At 39.4% G+C, this 17,004-nt stretch overlaps 1 protein-coding gene across 2 annotated transcripts in view; it reads left to right on the top strand.

The window, feature by feature from the left end:
* The first annotated feature begins 3,142 nt into the window (after nucleotides 1-3,142).
* The window catches only part of TMEM39A (transmembrane protein 39A), a 31,243-nt gene continuing 17,381 nt past the window's right edge, over nucleotides 3,143-17,004 (top strand). Inside the window, exons 1-4 of one of the 2 annotated variants that reach the window (XM_004436545.3) lie at nucleotides 3,144-3,433; nucleotides 4,579-4,765; nucleotides 10,928-11,150; nucleotides 16,168-16,251. In XM_004436545.3, the coding sequence (XP_004436602.1) occupies nucleotides 4,653-4,765; nucleotides 10,928-11,150; nucleotides 16,168-16,251 (420 nt within the window). In that variant the 5' untranslated portion in view covers nucleotides 3,144-3,433; nucleotides 4,579-4,652. Of the gene's footprint in view, nucleotides 3,434-4,578; nucleotides 4,766-10,927; nucleotides 11,151-16,167; nucleotides 16,252-17,004 lie in introns of both variants that reach the window. The other variant, XM_087439648.1, reaches the window with a different exon arrangement.

Here is a 17,004-nt window from a genome sequence, read left to right as displayed (position 1 = left end):
ATTCTGTAACATATGCAAAACATCTTATTCTCTGCAGCCAGGAGACTGCAGGTCAGAGAGGAGACGATTCTTGCCCACAGCTTCACAGTTAGGGACACAACCTAGGTTAGATAGTTCTTTCCACTATGTCAAACTGCTTCTTATTAAATAGCATGGATTTATTGAGCACCTGAGTGTGTACAGCACTGTTAGATCCCACGGGGTTGCAGATAGGATAATACAAGTCTCTTTGTAATAGGAATTTGTAACAGTTGGGGTGACTTAGACATGAAAAAAATTCAGTGGGCAACACTATACTGGCCAGTGTAGGTACATAGCTATATATAGGTATAGATAGGAAAGTGTAGGTATGTATAGCGATCATGCTACAAGTATTTACCTGTTGTCTAAAATGTGCATGGTAACGTCCTAGGCTCTGGAAATACGATGAAGTACAAGATGAGATTTGTGCCGTCGAGGAGTTTAGAACTAGTGGGAAGACAATTATGCTTCCCCAGGGATAATTTACAACTTAAGACAATATGTAAATGCTACTGGTTTCAGTGAAGGGAAAGAACAATATGAACTGGAAATCTGGAGAAAGGGGTGGGAAGGATGTATTCCAGGCTGAAGAAAAAGAAATGTTGCATTTAAAGAATATTATGCTGGAGACACGAAAAAAGGGGAAGCCATAATTTCCAGAAGGTGGGGGTGGAACCTAGGTTGATGGTAGTGGAGGGTTTAGGATACATGTTGAGGAATGGTAGAAGATAAAATAATGTTGATTAGCTGGGAATGGGCCATTTCACTCATGTTGGGTGAATAGGCAAGAGGAGAAAATGGGTCCCCAATACTATATCATACAAGACTTCTTCAGGAATCCAAATGAAAACTTGAGTCAAAATTTATTCTACTTCCCCAAAGCTGTGCAGTACTTGAAAATGAATGGTTCTCAAAAGCACATAACTAAGGCAGTGTAGTACATAGATCAACACCGCAATAACCTTCACTTTCAAAGTTAGTCTAAAATGAATATAGTGGAGAATAATTATAAAAAGTTTTAATAAAAGAGTTTTTATTTTCCATAATTTCAGTTTTCTGTGACCAGAAGAAAATGGAAGTCACCTTGTTAACACGTCTTTGAAATGAAAATAATCAGTGTTTTCTGCAATTTTACAATGTTTATCTGTGTGGAAGAAGAGCAGGGAGAGATCGGGAGAGAAGCGGACCCTATACACGGGAGGAATAAGCGGCATATGAATCCAAATAATAATTGCTTCATTTCCTTAATAGGTGAGATGTTTTATTTCAGTGGTTCCTGTATGTGAATAAGTGCCAGAATCCTCCTGGAGTTTATGAAAACCACAGATTTCTAGGTCCTATGCCAGCCACTAATTTAAAATGCAAACACTATGGTTTAAAAGACCCTCCATGTTCAAGCTCTTCCTCATGTCTTCCAATTCATTTTGTGCCACACTCCCCTTGGCTCACCATGCTCTAGCTAGACAGCTTTGCGTTAAGTTTCTTAAACATGCCAAGCTCTAACCCACCTTAGAATCTCCGCATAAGTTTTCTTTTCTATCTAGACTGCTTTTCTCTCCCATCTTTGCATCTTTGGTTCCTTCCTAACACTGATGTTTCTGCTGAAATGTCATTCCTTCAGACAGATATCCCCTCAAAATAGCACCCTCTTATTTTCTACCTTAGCCGCTTATTTGTTTACTTCATAATATTTCTAATCTGTAATTATTTTATTTACTAAATGTTTCCCTCTTTGGAATATAAGCTCCAGGAGGGCAGGGACATATCTGCCTTGTTCACTAACACAGTGCCTGGTACACAGTAGGCACTAAATAATGGCTGAATGAAGGATGGATGCTGGTGAGCCAACAGAAAGGTGGCAAAGGAGTTTCAATGTAGCAACCCAGGAAATAGTTAACAGAGCAAATATGACAAGAAATGCACAAAATTCTTTACACCTAGAGGTGAATACAATGAAAATATGTAATGATCCATGTTGGATTTTATGTATTCATGAATGAAAGTTCCGTGGCACATTAAGACAATAAGAATATTTGGGAATGTTACTAACTTTAGTGGTTTTGATATTGGTCATTCTGGCTCTGAATTCTGGCTCTGCCACTTATTAGCTGGATTATTTTCAACAGGTTAACTTCTCTTAACATTAGTTTCCTCTGTCAAATAGGAACAATGGTAGTATCAAAACGTTATGAGATTTAAATGAAATATGTGCAAGCTACTAGTCTAGAGTCTGGCACAAAAAAAACTCTCAATAAAGGTTAATCGCTCGTGTACTCAATACAAAGGACTGTCTTTTAAGGTGCTTAAAATCTCTGGAGCGAGAGATCTCACAAAAGTGCTCCTTTTGACATTTTTACCCTTCTACTATCAAACTATCCTCCGTGTCTGAATTCCTCATGATGTTGCCTACCTCTTTACTGTTTTATCTGCCACGCGGTATACTAGAAAGCCATCCTTCCAGAACAGCTATTCATTCTTGGAGTCTGGGCTTTAAACCCTAAGCTCTCTGTGAAGCTTTTCTTTGTGTTGACATCACCACCATTCCACAGAATTTATTACACTGTCTTGCATGCTATCTCTGGACCTTGGATACACTTTTAATGTTGCATTTATTGTAATAAATTGTAATTACTGTGTTTTGCTGGCGTCGTCTCTTCCACTAGACTGTGAGCTCTTTGTGGTATTCACTTCTGTAACTCCAGCATTTATCTAGTCCTTTACTTAACATACAATAAGCGCACCATTGGATGCTGAAGCACGACTTCACGATTTGGGCTCCTTTACTGAGCAGCGACCTGACCTTAGGTGATGTCTCCCAACCTCCCCATCTGTAGTGAGGGCGATTACTTGTACATGGTGGTTACTTGGAGTCCATGAGATAACAAGTAGGACCCCTAGCATGGTACCCGCACATCGAAGGGTCTCGGTGACTTACGGCGAGAGAGGAAAAATGTAGATTAACCAGCACAGGCCCGCTAGGCGGAACAGCGAGCCCAACTGCGCAGGTGCACGCAGAAGCGGGTGGGGCGCTCGCTCCCCGGGCTGCATTTGTAGTTCCGGGGGCCGACTTGCGGCTGGGGCGGTCCGCCGTCGCGGAGCTGACGTCATCGCCGTGCGCTGCCACGTCTGCTCAGCTCCGCGGTAATGGAGGCTGAGGATGAGTGCTGACGGGGTCGGGCTCTGACTCTGGCACTGACTCGGAGTCGGGGTCTGCGTCGGGGTCTGGGTGTGGGTGTGGCAGCCCGAAGCCTGGATACCTTTTCTCTACTCTCCGGCGGGGACGGCCTGCGGACAAGCAGCTGGTTTGGAGCGCCTCAACGCGGGGAGGGAGTTCTGTTGCTTGGGGTCCAGCCTTGTAAAGCCGCCGCCGCCTCCTAGGGATCCCGCCCCACTGGCCGGGCCTTCTCCATGCGTGAGTATTACTGAGGTGCTGCGCTGTCCAACTGTCCCGGGTCCGCTTCGGCCCTGCGGGTTGCGCAGCGGGGACCGCTTTGTCATCCCCTCTTAGTGGCCAGTCTGTTGAAGTTGATGGTTTCTCGCCATCCACCTTCCCCCACCCCATCTTCTCGCCTCTTCCATCCCAGTTTTTTGCTCCACGCTTTTCTTTCCCTTTGCCGTTTCCCTGCGTCCAGTGGTTTGAATGCTTTGTCTCAGGTGGCGTTTGTTAGTCTACAGCCAAAAGCTATTAGGAATAGGGAACATCGGATCAGTCTGCAGTGATATTTTGAAAAGCAGGGTTTTTCCAGGGTGTCATTCTTCAGTTTTTAAGTTGTGTTGTTTAGGAAACACGTTTTGGTATCCATATTGGTGGAGCCGTGATGTTGTCATAGATTGATGAAAACATGGTTTCTTTTCAATGAGAGTCTCTATCTGTTATTTGTCTTTTAATCCTCCAGTTTCAGTATTTTGTAAATGATTTTACATCAGTTTTTCTGGACTGGGCATCCACTTGAGCTCCTTCCAATACTTTCACTCTAACATATGGAGATACCAGTTGAACAGTTTTAAAGAATTAAAAGGCCTACTGGTGTTCTTTCATCTATCTTGGTCAATCCTGACAACTACCTACAGGACAGGGAAAACTTTTTTTTTTTTCCTGATAAAGAAACAAACTCAGACATTAAATGCCTCAATTAAAGTCAGATAATATGTGACCCACATCCTTTGATAACAAAACCTAACATTTTGGACAGTGCTGATTCTCCTGTGTTTCATATGGCTTACTGTGAAATATTACATTTGTACTGGAAATGTATATGTTAGGTATCTTTTGTAAACTTCTACCTAATTGTAATATATTTCATATGATACAAATCAACTGGCAAAAGACACAAATTGTGACTTTCCTTGTGCTGAACAGAGCTTAGATCAGAACTTAGGCTTCTGACCCATTAGAATCTGAGTAGTCCTTTCATTAAAGTAGGTGATAGACACTGGGAGCATTTGTTTGAAAATCTGGTTTTACAAGACCTGCTCACTCAGTTTTTCTGGTTGTTGTTACATTGCCTACTTTAAAAATAGTAAACTGATGTTTAAATGTTTTCTTTTTTTGTTCAGAGTTGAAACAGGTTGACAGCCATTAACCTGGGTTGCAACTACAGGTGGCACTGGCAGCAGACTGGTTCCCGGACATGCCCGGTGGAAGGAGGGGCCCTAGTCGGCAGCAGCTAAGCCGTTCAGCTTTGCCTTCGTTACAGACTTTGGTTGGTGGGGGCTGTGGCAATGGCACAGGCCTGAGAAACAGGTAAAGAAGAAATAAAACTATGCATAATTTGTAATATCCTGTGATCAGTAAGACTAAAAGTCATCATGCTATTCAGATATTTGCTTACAAAGGTTATTTCTTAACACTGAAGTAGAAATCCTGCCCTTGAAGACTGAAAGCTCAGTATTTCAGAATACTTTGGAGGTAGAAAATTGTGATATGGGGCCCATAAATTAAAAGCAGTCTAATTCTTACTTATGGCTGATAATCCAAATTCTAATCATCACCTTTTTAGCTATTAAAAGAAGGGAGAAGTGAATTAAAATACAAGGCAAATGTGATGGTTTAACTACTTACTGGCATTCTTTTTTTTTGGAGGGCAAATTAAAGCTCACAGTTAACAAGAGATTCTAAAATTATAAGTCATTCCACCAAAGGTCTTAAAAATTATTTCAAAAAATTGTTTGAAATGATGAATTGTCAGCTGTAGCCTATATATCTTAAGATTTGTGTCATGTTGTATGAGAATAAAGAATTTGATCTTTTTAATAGAAATTTATCTCTGTTTCTAATTTTTAAAAGTTAGGATGAATTATTTCTAATCTTATTCAGAATAACTCACTTTAAGATTTGATCATGTAGCGGTAGAAAGAGATGGCTTTTTCCTGATCAGGTGTTTGGTCGAGGTAATTTTTGTCAACTAATTTCTACTTCCTCCTTGAATAGAGTTTTCTCTTGCTTTGATTCTAATTTTCAAAGCTAGCAGTCAGTACTACTCTTGTCTTTTCAGGCCCTCCTGTTGTTATTTGTGCACTTCTCTCTGCCTGGCCTGCCTTCCCTTTGTGTTTCTGACTTGCCAACCCAAGTTCTACTCAATCTTCAAAATCAGTTCTGTTTTTGTGATTTCAGTGGAGCTCTCCCTGAAATTCCAGTTTGAAGGTTTTTTTCCAGTCTCTGATTCTCATTATATGAATTTTCAATCCAAATTTTATGTTTATGTATGTATACAGAGTGCTTGTGATTTATTCGAGAGTATTATTTTTTACTCTACTGTCCTTTGGATTTCTTCACTTTCAAAACAGTGATACTGTCTGCTTCATAGCAGGATGCTGAAAATAAGTGAAGTAGTAAATTGCAGTAACTTTTTAAAACTTTACTCTGAGTTTTCCAGAATTACTACAAGTAACATGTATTATTTTATATTTTTAAAAATAAAAATAAAAAGAATGAGAATATGTGAAAATTCTTTTGAAGAAAAGTACTATCTAACACAGATATTGAGGTGAAGGAGGTTTCCTATTTTAACTACATGCTTTAATTTTACTAATATGTACTGACTATCAACTTAGTGATTCAGTACTTTCAAATTGCAATATGGACGTACTTAACTTCTTCAGCAACTACTTGTGACAACACGTGAAGTAGGGACTCGGTGACTGAGGCCAGGAGAGGAAAAATGTAGGCTGACCAGCGTTGGCTGGAACTGGAGACTACCAGCCCAGTGGAGAAGGCGAGTTCCACTGCACAGGTGCATGCAGGAGGGAGTGCCCACCTGGGATTCTGGCTAGCTAAAAAATTCTACCTCTGCCTCTGTATTAACTCCAGCAGTTATTTGTTCATTTTCTTTTACTTTGGCTTTGAGGATTCCCCTAGATAATTGTGCTCTCAAACTGTCCTGTGGAATCCCTCCTCTGTGTCTCAGGGGCTGCTGTAGGAGTGCTTAGAAGGGAGAAAGAGTCAGGGAGGCCTAGTAATCCAGGCTTCAGGTTTCCCAGGCCTCTCTTAATCAGACTAACTCCTTCTCTTATATGTTTTAAATATTGGGATACCATGTAAAATATCTTCGGGGAGAGGGAAAAGGAAGTGTTCTGCTATTCAAAGAGAGCTGAAAACCACATTCCTGGATGGTTCTGCTTGTACTTGAAGTCTGCAAATAAAATACTGGGAAGAACCAGGAACATTTGGAAAATACCTCTGCTCTTAAGTGAGTTTAGCTATGATCATGTATTCTTTTCTCTGCCTTCTTGGTAGCTCTTATATCCTAGGTCTCAAATTCCATTCATGGTTGCCATGATCTGCCATTCTCCAACATTTTCTTCCTTTAACATGTATTTCTTTAGCAGTTAATTGGGGTGGTGGGCAGAAGAACGTATTTTTCAACAGATTAGAATAAAGTGAAAGATCATAGTTGTTCATGGTTTGAAAGTCACTAAAACTATTACTGAGTGATTATTTTGTGACATTTTTACCTAGAGAGGTTATTTTGGAAGAAGATAGTTCTATATTTGTTTCTTGATGGGAAAGAAGCAGCCTAGAATAGGTTGTTGTATAAGACCTGGGGAAGGGGTATAAAAATATGGATAAAACCAGTGGTAGATGGCCTAAAATATAGTTTTAGGAAGCATGTGTGCAAAGAAAGACAGTGTCCGGATGAAGAGTACTCACTTCTGCAGTGTCTGTGGAGTTTTGAAGAGAGAAATAAATAATTGCTTAAGTGTGATTCATTTTTGAGTGATACATTTGATTCTGTAAGACATAAGTCACCTGGAGAAGAGAGCATTTGCCCCTGTTTGGTGAGTGTTTGTGGCCTGATTGGTGAAGTTAAACCTGAGATGTCAAAGAGCTAATTTGGTGACACAATCAAGACTGAAATCCGTAGTTCCCCATCCTGCTTTCCACCTGTGGGAAGCAGGGATTTGTTCTTGGGACAGTGTGCTTAGATGATTGCCTTCTAAAGAAGGACAATATACTGTGAATTTCTGAGTTTCCTAGATAGCTTTTTTTTTTTTTAATTTTATTTATTTTTCCACCAAAGCCCCAGTAGATAGTTGTATGTTATAGCTGCACATCCTTCTAGTTGCTGTATGTGGGACGCGGCCTCAGCATGGCCGGAGAAGCAGTGCGTCGGTGCGCGCCCGGGATCCAAACCCGGGCCACCAGCAGCGGAGCATGTTCACTTAACCGCTAAGCCATGGGGCAGGCCCCCTAGATAGCTTTTAGTTGAGGGAGAATCTTATCTGAGAAGAACTAAAAGTGACTTTTTTCTTTTTTTGTCCTTGCATATACTTTGTTGTAAAATCACCTGAGCATGTCCAAATAAGTGATCACTGCTTTCTCTATCCCTTCTTATTCTTCTTTATTCCTTTGACTCTTTCTTGCTTAATCCATTTCTTTAGCTAAATTCTGCTGCTTGCTGGCTCCATAAAAGCCAGTCTCAGACCTGCTGTGTTAACTCTTCCCTGCACACAGACTTTAAATGCAAGGACAAAGCAGATGTTCAGCATAAACCGCATTGTTTGCACTAACACTTTAGCCACCATGAGCCATTCGTATTATTTAGGGAAACTTTTCTATCAGTGTGGGAACTGTTTCCCATCAAGTTGCCAGATGCCAGCCTTGCAAGCAGGCCTTTCTAAGGATAGCTGTGCTGAACACCCCCTTTCCTTTGGGGACTCTGGAATTTTGGTACTGCTAGGTAGAGTGCCTGCGTGGCCAGCTCCCAGTAAAAACTTTGGGCACTGAGTCTGTAATGAGCCTTCCTGGCACATAGCACTTCACATGTGTTGTCACAAGTAGTTGCTGAAGGAGTTAAGTGCGTCCTGTATGACTCCACTGAGAAAGGACTCTGGGAAGTTTGCACCTGGTTTCCTCCGGACTTTGCCCCATGTAACTGTTCTTTCTGCTGATATTCCTTTGTATCCTTTTGCTGTAATAAGTCTTAGCTGTGAACACGACTATATGCCAAGTCCTGTGAGTCTTCATAGCCATTCATCAAGCCTGGGTGTGGTCTTGGGGACCTGCAGCACAATTTGAAAGAGAATGTTCAGTGTTAACATTGAGAAGAGTTCTTTAAAGAGAATCTATTCCAACCCTTGTGTTACAGATGAAGAAAAGAGGCTCAGGGATTTAAAGTTACTTTCTCAAAGACCACAGCTGGTTAGTAGAAAGTCTGGGACTAGAACTATCTCACATTGTGTCTCAAACACTTGTGTCATTTTGCTTTTTGTGAATCTATTTTTACATCCAGTTAGAGGAATAATACTTTTATTTTTCCTGAATAATACGTCTGTAACTAATTTTCTGAGGTGTATTGACCAAGTCTGTTTTTTCTGGTTTTAAGAACTTTGATCATATCTCCTCTCAAGCTTTTAGCTTATAGGAATACTTTCCTCTTTCTCACTAATGCTCTGGATCATTTTGTTTGACCTTTGTCTCTGGTCTTCTGGCTTGAAGTATAATAGCTAAGGCTGTGTAGAATATCACAAGTGTACATCTTTTGTACTTTGTTTTGAATATCTTCCTTGATCCCAGCATTTTATTGACTTGGTTAACAGCAGAAGCACATTAGTCTACTTTACTTTGGAAAAAATTCTATAAGAACCTTTTTTAACCTTTAAATCATAACAAATAGTTTATCATGTTTTCCCCCTTCTTGTATTTTTGACTGAAGAGGAATAAGAATTTTTAGTTTGTTCCAGAGTGGGTGCTCCTAACCTTGTAACTTCTTATCGGAATTTTTTATTTCCATATCTTCTGATTAAGTGGAGTCAGGGAATAATTTGGCTACTGTGTACATAGATTGCAGTATACTCTGGGAATGAGAGGAAGAAACTTTTATAATTTTTTCCAACCCTCCCCCCCATCTCCATTCTTCCCTTCTAGCTCTTCTGAGTTTCTGCCATGGTATTCTTAAGGGTACAGAATGAGCAGAGTTCATATTCCCATGAGTCACTTAAAGTACTGTAAATGTCACATACTAATGCTGGAATTCTATATTAGGAAATTTTAGAGTAGAATGGTAATGTTAATATTATTCCTTCCTAGGATCTTCTTTGGAAATATCCAAACCAAGCCTCTTTTCCTTGTTCTGTAAACAATAGTAAACCCTTAGATCTCTGTGACTATTCCCAGACATATAAACAGTGGGAATTTTTATTTCCTACTCCTATCTTATCATTTTAGATAGCCCAGCTATTTCTGACCTATAAAAGAGCTTGGAAGAAAGAGAAACAAGAAGATAGGGATTAAAATCTCTATATTTTAATTTGTGTTTTAAGAGACCTCTCTTTTTCATGACTGCATTGGTCTACTGTCTTCTCAGCCTAAAGCTGTATACAGTGAACTAGGAAAAGTACAGTTTCTGTCCTTAAGATTATGGTCTGATTGAGACAAGACGTAGATATATACAAAAAATTATATAACAGCGTGAAAAGTGCAATAATAAAGGCATAGTTTAGGTGTAATATAACGGTGGCACAGAGAGACAAATCGGTTGTGATTGAGTGAGTCAGTAAGCTTCATAGAGGATATGTTGGATCATTTTAAAAGTCTTGAAGGATTTTGTAGATAATTGTGTTATATGAGGGGTTAAGGAAGGTGGTTTTGGAGGGTATTGCCAGTGAAAGGAGTAAGGTGTACAAAAAGAAGAGCTTGTGTCTTCACAGATAGCAGATAGCTTGGGTGTTGTATAGGTGCCTGTGGAGGAGTGAGAAGAGATGAGGCTAGTCTGTTAAGCAGAGGACCTCATACAACATACTAAAAATTTTTAGATTTTATCCCATTGGTAGTGGAGAGCCATTAAAGGGTTTTAGGCAAGAGAGTAACACTATCAGAGTTTCAGTTTAGAAGGATCTCTGAAGGCAGGTTGGAGGATTTGGTGAAAGTTGAGTTGAATTTATGGGGATCACTGCAATAGTTTAGGTGGAAAATGGTAACTGCTTGAACTAAGGCAGTGGGTTTAGAGAGCAGGGTGCAGTTTACAGAAAGTTTTATAAAGTAGAATATATAAGATTTAGAGAGTGATGGGCTATGGGGAGGCAGGAGGTAAGTTCTAATATGACTCCTAGGTTTCTGATTTGGGCAGCTAACTGGGTGGGCCATGAACTAGGGTTAGGATCCTAGGAAGAGGAACATAGAGATGTCCAGTAGACAGCTTGATAACATGGATCTAAAACTTAGTAATGAACTCGATGGAGAGAAATTTTAGTTTTCAGCATCTAGGAGATAATGGAAGCCACGGCCACATATTAGATCACTGAGAGAGAGTGTGTGGAGGGAAAAGACAAGAGCGGAAGATCCTAGGATAGAGTCTTGGGGAAGGCCGACAGTTAAGGGGTAGGTGGAGAAGGAAGCAGGAGCCCTTTGTGCCCTCTGACACTGAAGGGTAGCACCATTTGAGTTAACCATAGTTTTTTCTTTCAGGAATGGTAGTGCTGTTGGCCTTCCGGTCCCACCCATCACAGCCTTGATCACCCCAGGCCCTGTTCGTCATTGCCAAATTCCTGATTTGCCTGTGGATGGAAATCTCCTCTTTGAATTTCTCTTTTTCATCTACCTGCTGGTTGCTCTGTTCATTCAGTACATCAACATCTATAAAACAGTGTGGTGGTATCCTTACAATCACCCTGCTTCTTGTACTTCACTGGTAAGTCTTAATAGGCCTTTAAGTTCTTCCTATTACTTAGGTAAGAATCTAGTTGGAAAGCCTAACAGAAATTATTTTTCTTAATAATTTTTCTTCTAATAAAATGTTTTTCTGTGGAACTACAGATTACTTTCAGAAATATAGTGTTATAAGATTGTTAAAATATAAATATCTGGCTTTGGTCCATGACTAGAGGAAGTAAAAATATAAATGAAAATGCAGAAAACATTTAAATAATGTATTATAATAATATCATGGAAAGGTTTTGATGTTTAGCTTTCTCTACACCGTGTTAAATTTGTTGGAAGTTTTAAGGTGCCCATATGATTAAATTCCAGGAATTCTACCCTTGTAATGGCTATCTTAGGATAATGGTAGTTTCTATAACAAATAAACCCACGATTGTATAATGTATCAAACTCTTAACAGGCAATTGTCCTCGTTGGCAGGAGTAGCACACTTCCGTGTGGTCAGTCAGGGGACCCAGGCTGATGGAGACTCTGCCGTCTACCAGCATGTGGCCTCCAAGGTGACGGTGTCCATCCCTGTCAGCCAGAAAACGGGAGAAGCATAGTGAAGTCTAAAGGAGAGTTTCTTATGGGCCAGGCTCACATCATTTTCACACATGTTCATTCCTAACTGCAAGAGAGGCTGTAAAATATAGTCCTTTCACCGGGTTCATTGTTACCCTGAGTAAAATTGGGTTCTGTTACAAAAATAAAATTGAGACAAGAACTAGCTGTCTCTGCTGAAGTATATCAAAGTATATTGTAGGTTTCTTCTACCACCTTTCCAATTATTTAGGAGAGCTGTGATGCTGTTGATGCAGAGAAGGGTCTCCATAGTGGGTGTATAAAATAACGAGTAAGGCTAGTCAGGTGACTTGACGCGTAAGTGGTTGGCAGTGGCAGATTTGGGTGGTAATGGAGATACGTGCTAGGAGAAAGAAGACTACTGCCCTGGGTAGTTTATGTATGTGTCTGGGTCTTATAAATGATTAGAAAACTTCCCTGGCCTGGTGAACATAGAAAGGAAATGTGGACCAAAAACTTCAAGATAGTATGAGGAGGGAATAAACATTTTTGTTTTAAATATTTGTATCACTTGGGTGTTCCTGAAATTAGCTGTTAAGAATTTTATTTGCATATTGACTGTCCACCTTCTTAATATCAGGTGAAGAGAATTTCAGTTTCTTTATTTAGGAATTGTAATGACTTAGTGCCAAATTGTATGCTCTTTTTTTTTAATAATCTTTTTTCCTATCTGGATTATGAGTTTATTGAGTGTAGGAACTGTACTTCATCCATCCTTCTTTGGCCTTGGTGTTGTAAAGTGAGGAGGTTGGATTAGATGATCTTTACGCCTTCTTCCAGCTATGTAGCTCTCTATCTTAAATAAATACCTCACTATCTTAAGTGACATTGGCAAACACTTATTAAGATGTTTACTGTGTTCTTTACAAATATTATCTCATTTACTCTTTCTAAAACCGGTAGGTACTACTGTATGACTCTCATTTTATAAATGAGGAATATGAGACCTAGAAATTATGAAACTAACTTGAAAGCACATAGTGACAAAGTGAGCGCTAAATCCAGACCTACGTGCTGTGCTTTACTTCCTGTGTATATTCTGTTTTTACTCCATAAGTACTTGTTGGGTGGTTCATTATACAGTTTCCACTTTGACATCCCATGGAAACTTCTCACTTGTTGAATTTTCAGGCTAATCAAAGAAGAGTTCTCCCATTCAACCATTTCTGATGAGGTCTTTTAAAAGTTGCCTGCAAATATTGCCATGAAACAAAGGGACCCAGTGCTTCTGTTATAATCAGGAAGCTGCTGCTATAGCTGATGACTCCAGAATTATGCTCCCTTTGTTCTGACTCATGCCACCAAAAGTGGGTGCCTTTTACACTGCCCCTCTTCCCATTTCACTCAGTTCTGAATTCAGATTTTATGTGCTGACTGTGGTTGGCAGAAACCAAATCAAATCTAGAACTTCAGTTGCAAAAAAGTCTGGAAATGTAGTTTTTAGCTTTCCAGGCTTTGTGGTAGAGGAAGGCACTCTTAAATGAGGTTATCATGTGGACTGGCTCACTTATCTGCCACATATGATCCTTGTTCACACAAAGCTTAAAATGTAATGGTGGAGATAAGAGTAACATATGTAGAATAGCAAATAAGATTTTAGCCCATGCACCTGAAAGGGGCCTGAATCAGTGAGCTGTTCAAAGGTGAATGGGCTGCCAGAGACCTAGTTACTTCCCAACTTGACTGGGATGCTCTAGAAGGGACTTACATCTCACCTAGTGATCTGTCCCTTTTAAGTTTTCTTCTGTTATGCATATCTGACTCCGAAATTTTTCAGATTTATATATTAGGTTTTTCTTTTTCCATTTCAAGATCTTAATAATTATCAAAAAGAAAATGTGGACACCTGAATATGTGAAGTATCATTCTAGCTATCAAGCAATTAGCTGAATGAGTCTGAACCCTAAGAAACATAAAAGCTAAAAGTAGTGTAGTAAATTATTCAGAAAAGTCAGGAATGGAGGGCTCTGATTAATCAAATATTCTGGTTTATAGAAAGTTAATCATAAGCAGATTACCAGTTTTCAATGATTTAGAATGTAACAGAATTTGCTTAACAATAAGATACATTAGGCACTTAAATTTTTTGATATGAAAAATGTCTTAGCTGGACTGGTGATGCAAAAATAAGACCCCCAGACATTAGCTAGGGGGTCTAGTGATTTTGCTTGCGTTATTTTGGAGGAGTGGGGTGAGCAAGGAGGAGTCTCAAAACTAAGAGGGGATAAATGTTGTTAGAATCCAAAACACTGGGCCGGCCCGGTGGCTTAGCGGTTAAGGTGCGTGCGCTCTGCTGCTGGCTGCCCGGGTTCAGATCCCGGGCGCGCACCGACGTACCGCTTCTCCAGCCATGCTGAGGCCGAGTCCCACATACAGCAACTAGAAGGATGTGTACCTATGACACACAGCTATCTACTGGGGCTTTGGGGGAAAAAAATAAATAAATAAAATTATAAAAATTAAAAAAAAAAAAAAAAAAGAATCCAAAACACTTAGAGAGAGAGAGAGAGGGAAAAGGAAATGATCTGAAGAGCGGTAAGCCACTCTTTCGACATTCTGGCTGCTCTACCTTTAAAATATATCCCAAATCTGGCCACTCTGTCTCCATTGCTATTGACCCTGTTCAATCCATCATCATTACTCACTTCAATTAAAAGCAATAGCTTCTTAACTGATCTTGCCCCACTACAATATGTTCACACTGCATTTAGTGTGATAATTTTAAAATACAGATAGAATCATGGCATCCTTTGCCTAAAACACCTCTATGACTTCCTATTAGAAAAAAAAATGTATGAACTCAATCTTTTGTTGCTCATTACCTCATTCCAGTCTTCTTGATGATTTTCAGCCACACCAGGCATATGTTTTCCTGTCTTAGGGCCTTTGTGATTACTTTTCCTCTGCTTTGGGCTCTCTGCTCCCCGATCTTGTCATGGCTGGTGTTTTTTGTCATTCAGCTCTCAGCCCTAATGCCACCTTCTCAGAGGTATCCTCCCTAACCTCCAATTTAAATTGGCTCTGCACCTCCATTCCCAGTTGTTATTTATCACTTTTATTTTTTACCAGCACGTATAACTATTTGAAATGTTTTTGCTTGTTAGCTTGTTTATTGTCCTTGCCTTTCTCCCTTAAACAAACTTGTTAAAGATATGGGTTTAGCTGCTGTAACAGGGTGTCTAAAATAGAATAGAAGCTTATTTCCCTATTAAATAAAAATGAGGTAGGTGATATAAGGCCAGTGTGGCAACTCTTTCTATCTATGGCTCTGCCACCCGCAACATGCTTCTTCTAAACCATGGTCCAGTGTAGCTGCTCCAACTCCTGTCAGCACATCTAGCCGGCAGGAAGGAGGAAAGGAGAAAGAGACAGCTTCTTCCTCTAAGGGTGTGGCTTGGAAGTTGTACACATCGCTTCCCCTCATATCCCTTGGCTACAAGTAGTTTTTGCAAGAGAGGCTGGGAAATGAACCTTTAGTTAGCTAGGAGTCAGTGTCCAGTTAAATTCTGTGATCGCAGAGGAGACAAGTAGTGATCTCTGCCATCTCCTTTTCCTCTCACGCCGCAGTAAAAAGTAACATCAGGAGAGCAGGAACCTTGTCTGTCCTTCTTCAGCACTGTATCCTCAGTATCAAGAAGAGTACTTGGCACATCATGGATGCTCAGTACATATTTATTGAATGAATTAATTGAGAAATTCAACTTTTCATCCTGGAAGGAGGACTGGAAACCTTACGGACCTTTCGACCATCAAGATGAAAATACGTCCCAATTTTGTTTGTTGCCAATGACTTCATTTTGTTTATTATCACAGTTATATATACAGACTTAGAATTAGAGGGAGCCATACACAGCATCTAGGTAAAGCTATAATTTTATGCGAAGAAGAGATCAAATATAAGACATGTTTCTAAATCATGTTAAGGAGAAAAATTAAATGAATGTAATTGACGTATCAGTGATTAGAGAGTTTAGGTTAGTAGATGCCCAGTTAAATTAACATAAGCTTGCATAAAGAGAGACCAACAACAGTAACTCCTGAAGACTGGGAATTCCAGCTGATCCATTAAATTTAACACTCATTATAGATATGGCATTTTAGATAAATTATTCTTTCCATAATTCTGCAGGTTATCACTTGTTAACCCAAAGCTATAATCTTTTCCTTTTACTGTGATAAAATTTCAAAAAAGGAGAGGAATACGTTCCAGATGGTTTAAAATAGTGTTAGAAAAGTTAAAGCAATTTGTCATATGAGAGGAGAAGTAGAAGGTAGGTAGTCTCTTCAAGATCTCTCAAATTCCCATGGGCTGTAAGTGTAAGGTGATGTAAGGAAGAGCTTTTGAGGGGGCGAACCTCTTCATGTAGTAGTTCCAACTTGGTACATATATCTCTTTCTGATGCAGTTATTTGTTTCTCTTATAGAATTTTCATCTCATTGATTACCACCTGGCAGCATTCATCACAGTGATGCTTGCAAGGAGGCTTGTATGGGCCCTCATCTCAGAGGTAACAGCTCATTCACTATATTTTATCACTTGTAGCTAGAGTTAGTTACTAGAATGGGTTCAGGTTGAAACGTGAAATGTCCAAATAGCTTATAAATTAATTTCTTTACTCCCACATGAATTATGCTAGTTTTTTAAAAAAGATTTTCCTACAATATATTTAAAATTCAAGTGTGATATAACTCAAGAGAAATGTTAAAAGTCTCATTTGTCCAGTAGGAGCTTATTTCTAGCTTCCAAGTTCTTCCATGCAATCTTTCTAATTTTAATAGTTACGGTAAAAATAGGATGAATTTTAGGTAACCATTGATATGAGGAGTTATTTTTAAATAAACAGTTGCAACTAAAACATTGTTTCAAGTAACATTCACTTGAAATTCTTTTTATACCTATGTGGAGTTGCTAGCAAGGTACTTGTTTGAGTTTATTAAAACTTCGGATCTTAAAATGAGAGCATCCAAATTTGCCTAGGACTAATCTTTTTTTTTTTTTTTTTTTAATTTTTTGTTTATTGCAGTAACATTGGTTTATAACATTGTAAAAATTTCAGGTGTACATCATTGTACTTCTATTTCTGCATAGATTACATCATGTTCACCACCAAAATACTAATTACAACCCATCACCACACACATGTACTGAATTATCCCTTTCACCCTCCTCCCTCCCCCCTTCCCCTCTGGTAAACCACCAATCCAATCTCTGTCCCTATGTGTTTGTTTATTGTTGTTATTATCTACTACTTATTGAAGGA

The sequence above is a fragment of the Ceratotherium simum genome, chromosome 15 (genome assembly GCF_057802395.1).
Source record: "Ceratotherium simum simum isolate JZ-2026a chromosome 15, ASM5780239v1, whole genome shotgun sequence".
Lineage (NCBI taxonomy): Eukaryota > Metazoa > Chordata > Mammalia > Perissodactyla > Rhinocerotidae > Ceratotherium > Ceratotherium simum.
The sequence above is the reverse complement of the archived record's forward strand: the minus strand, read 5'-3'. Positions and strand labels throughout refer to the sequence as shown.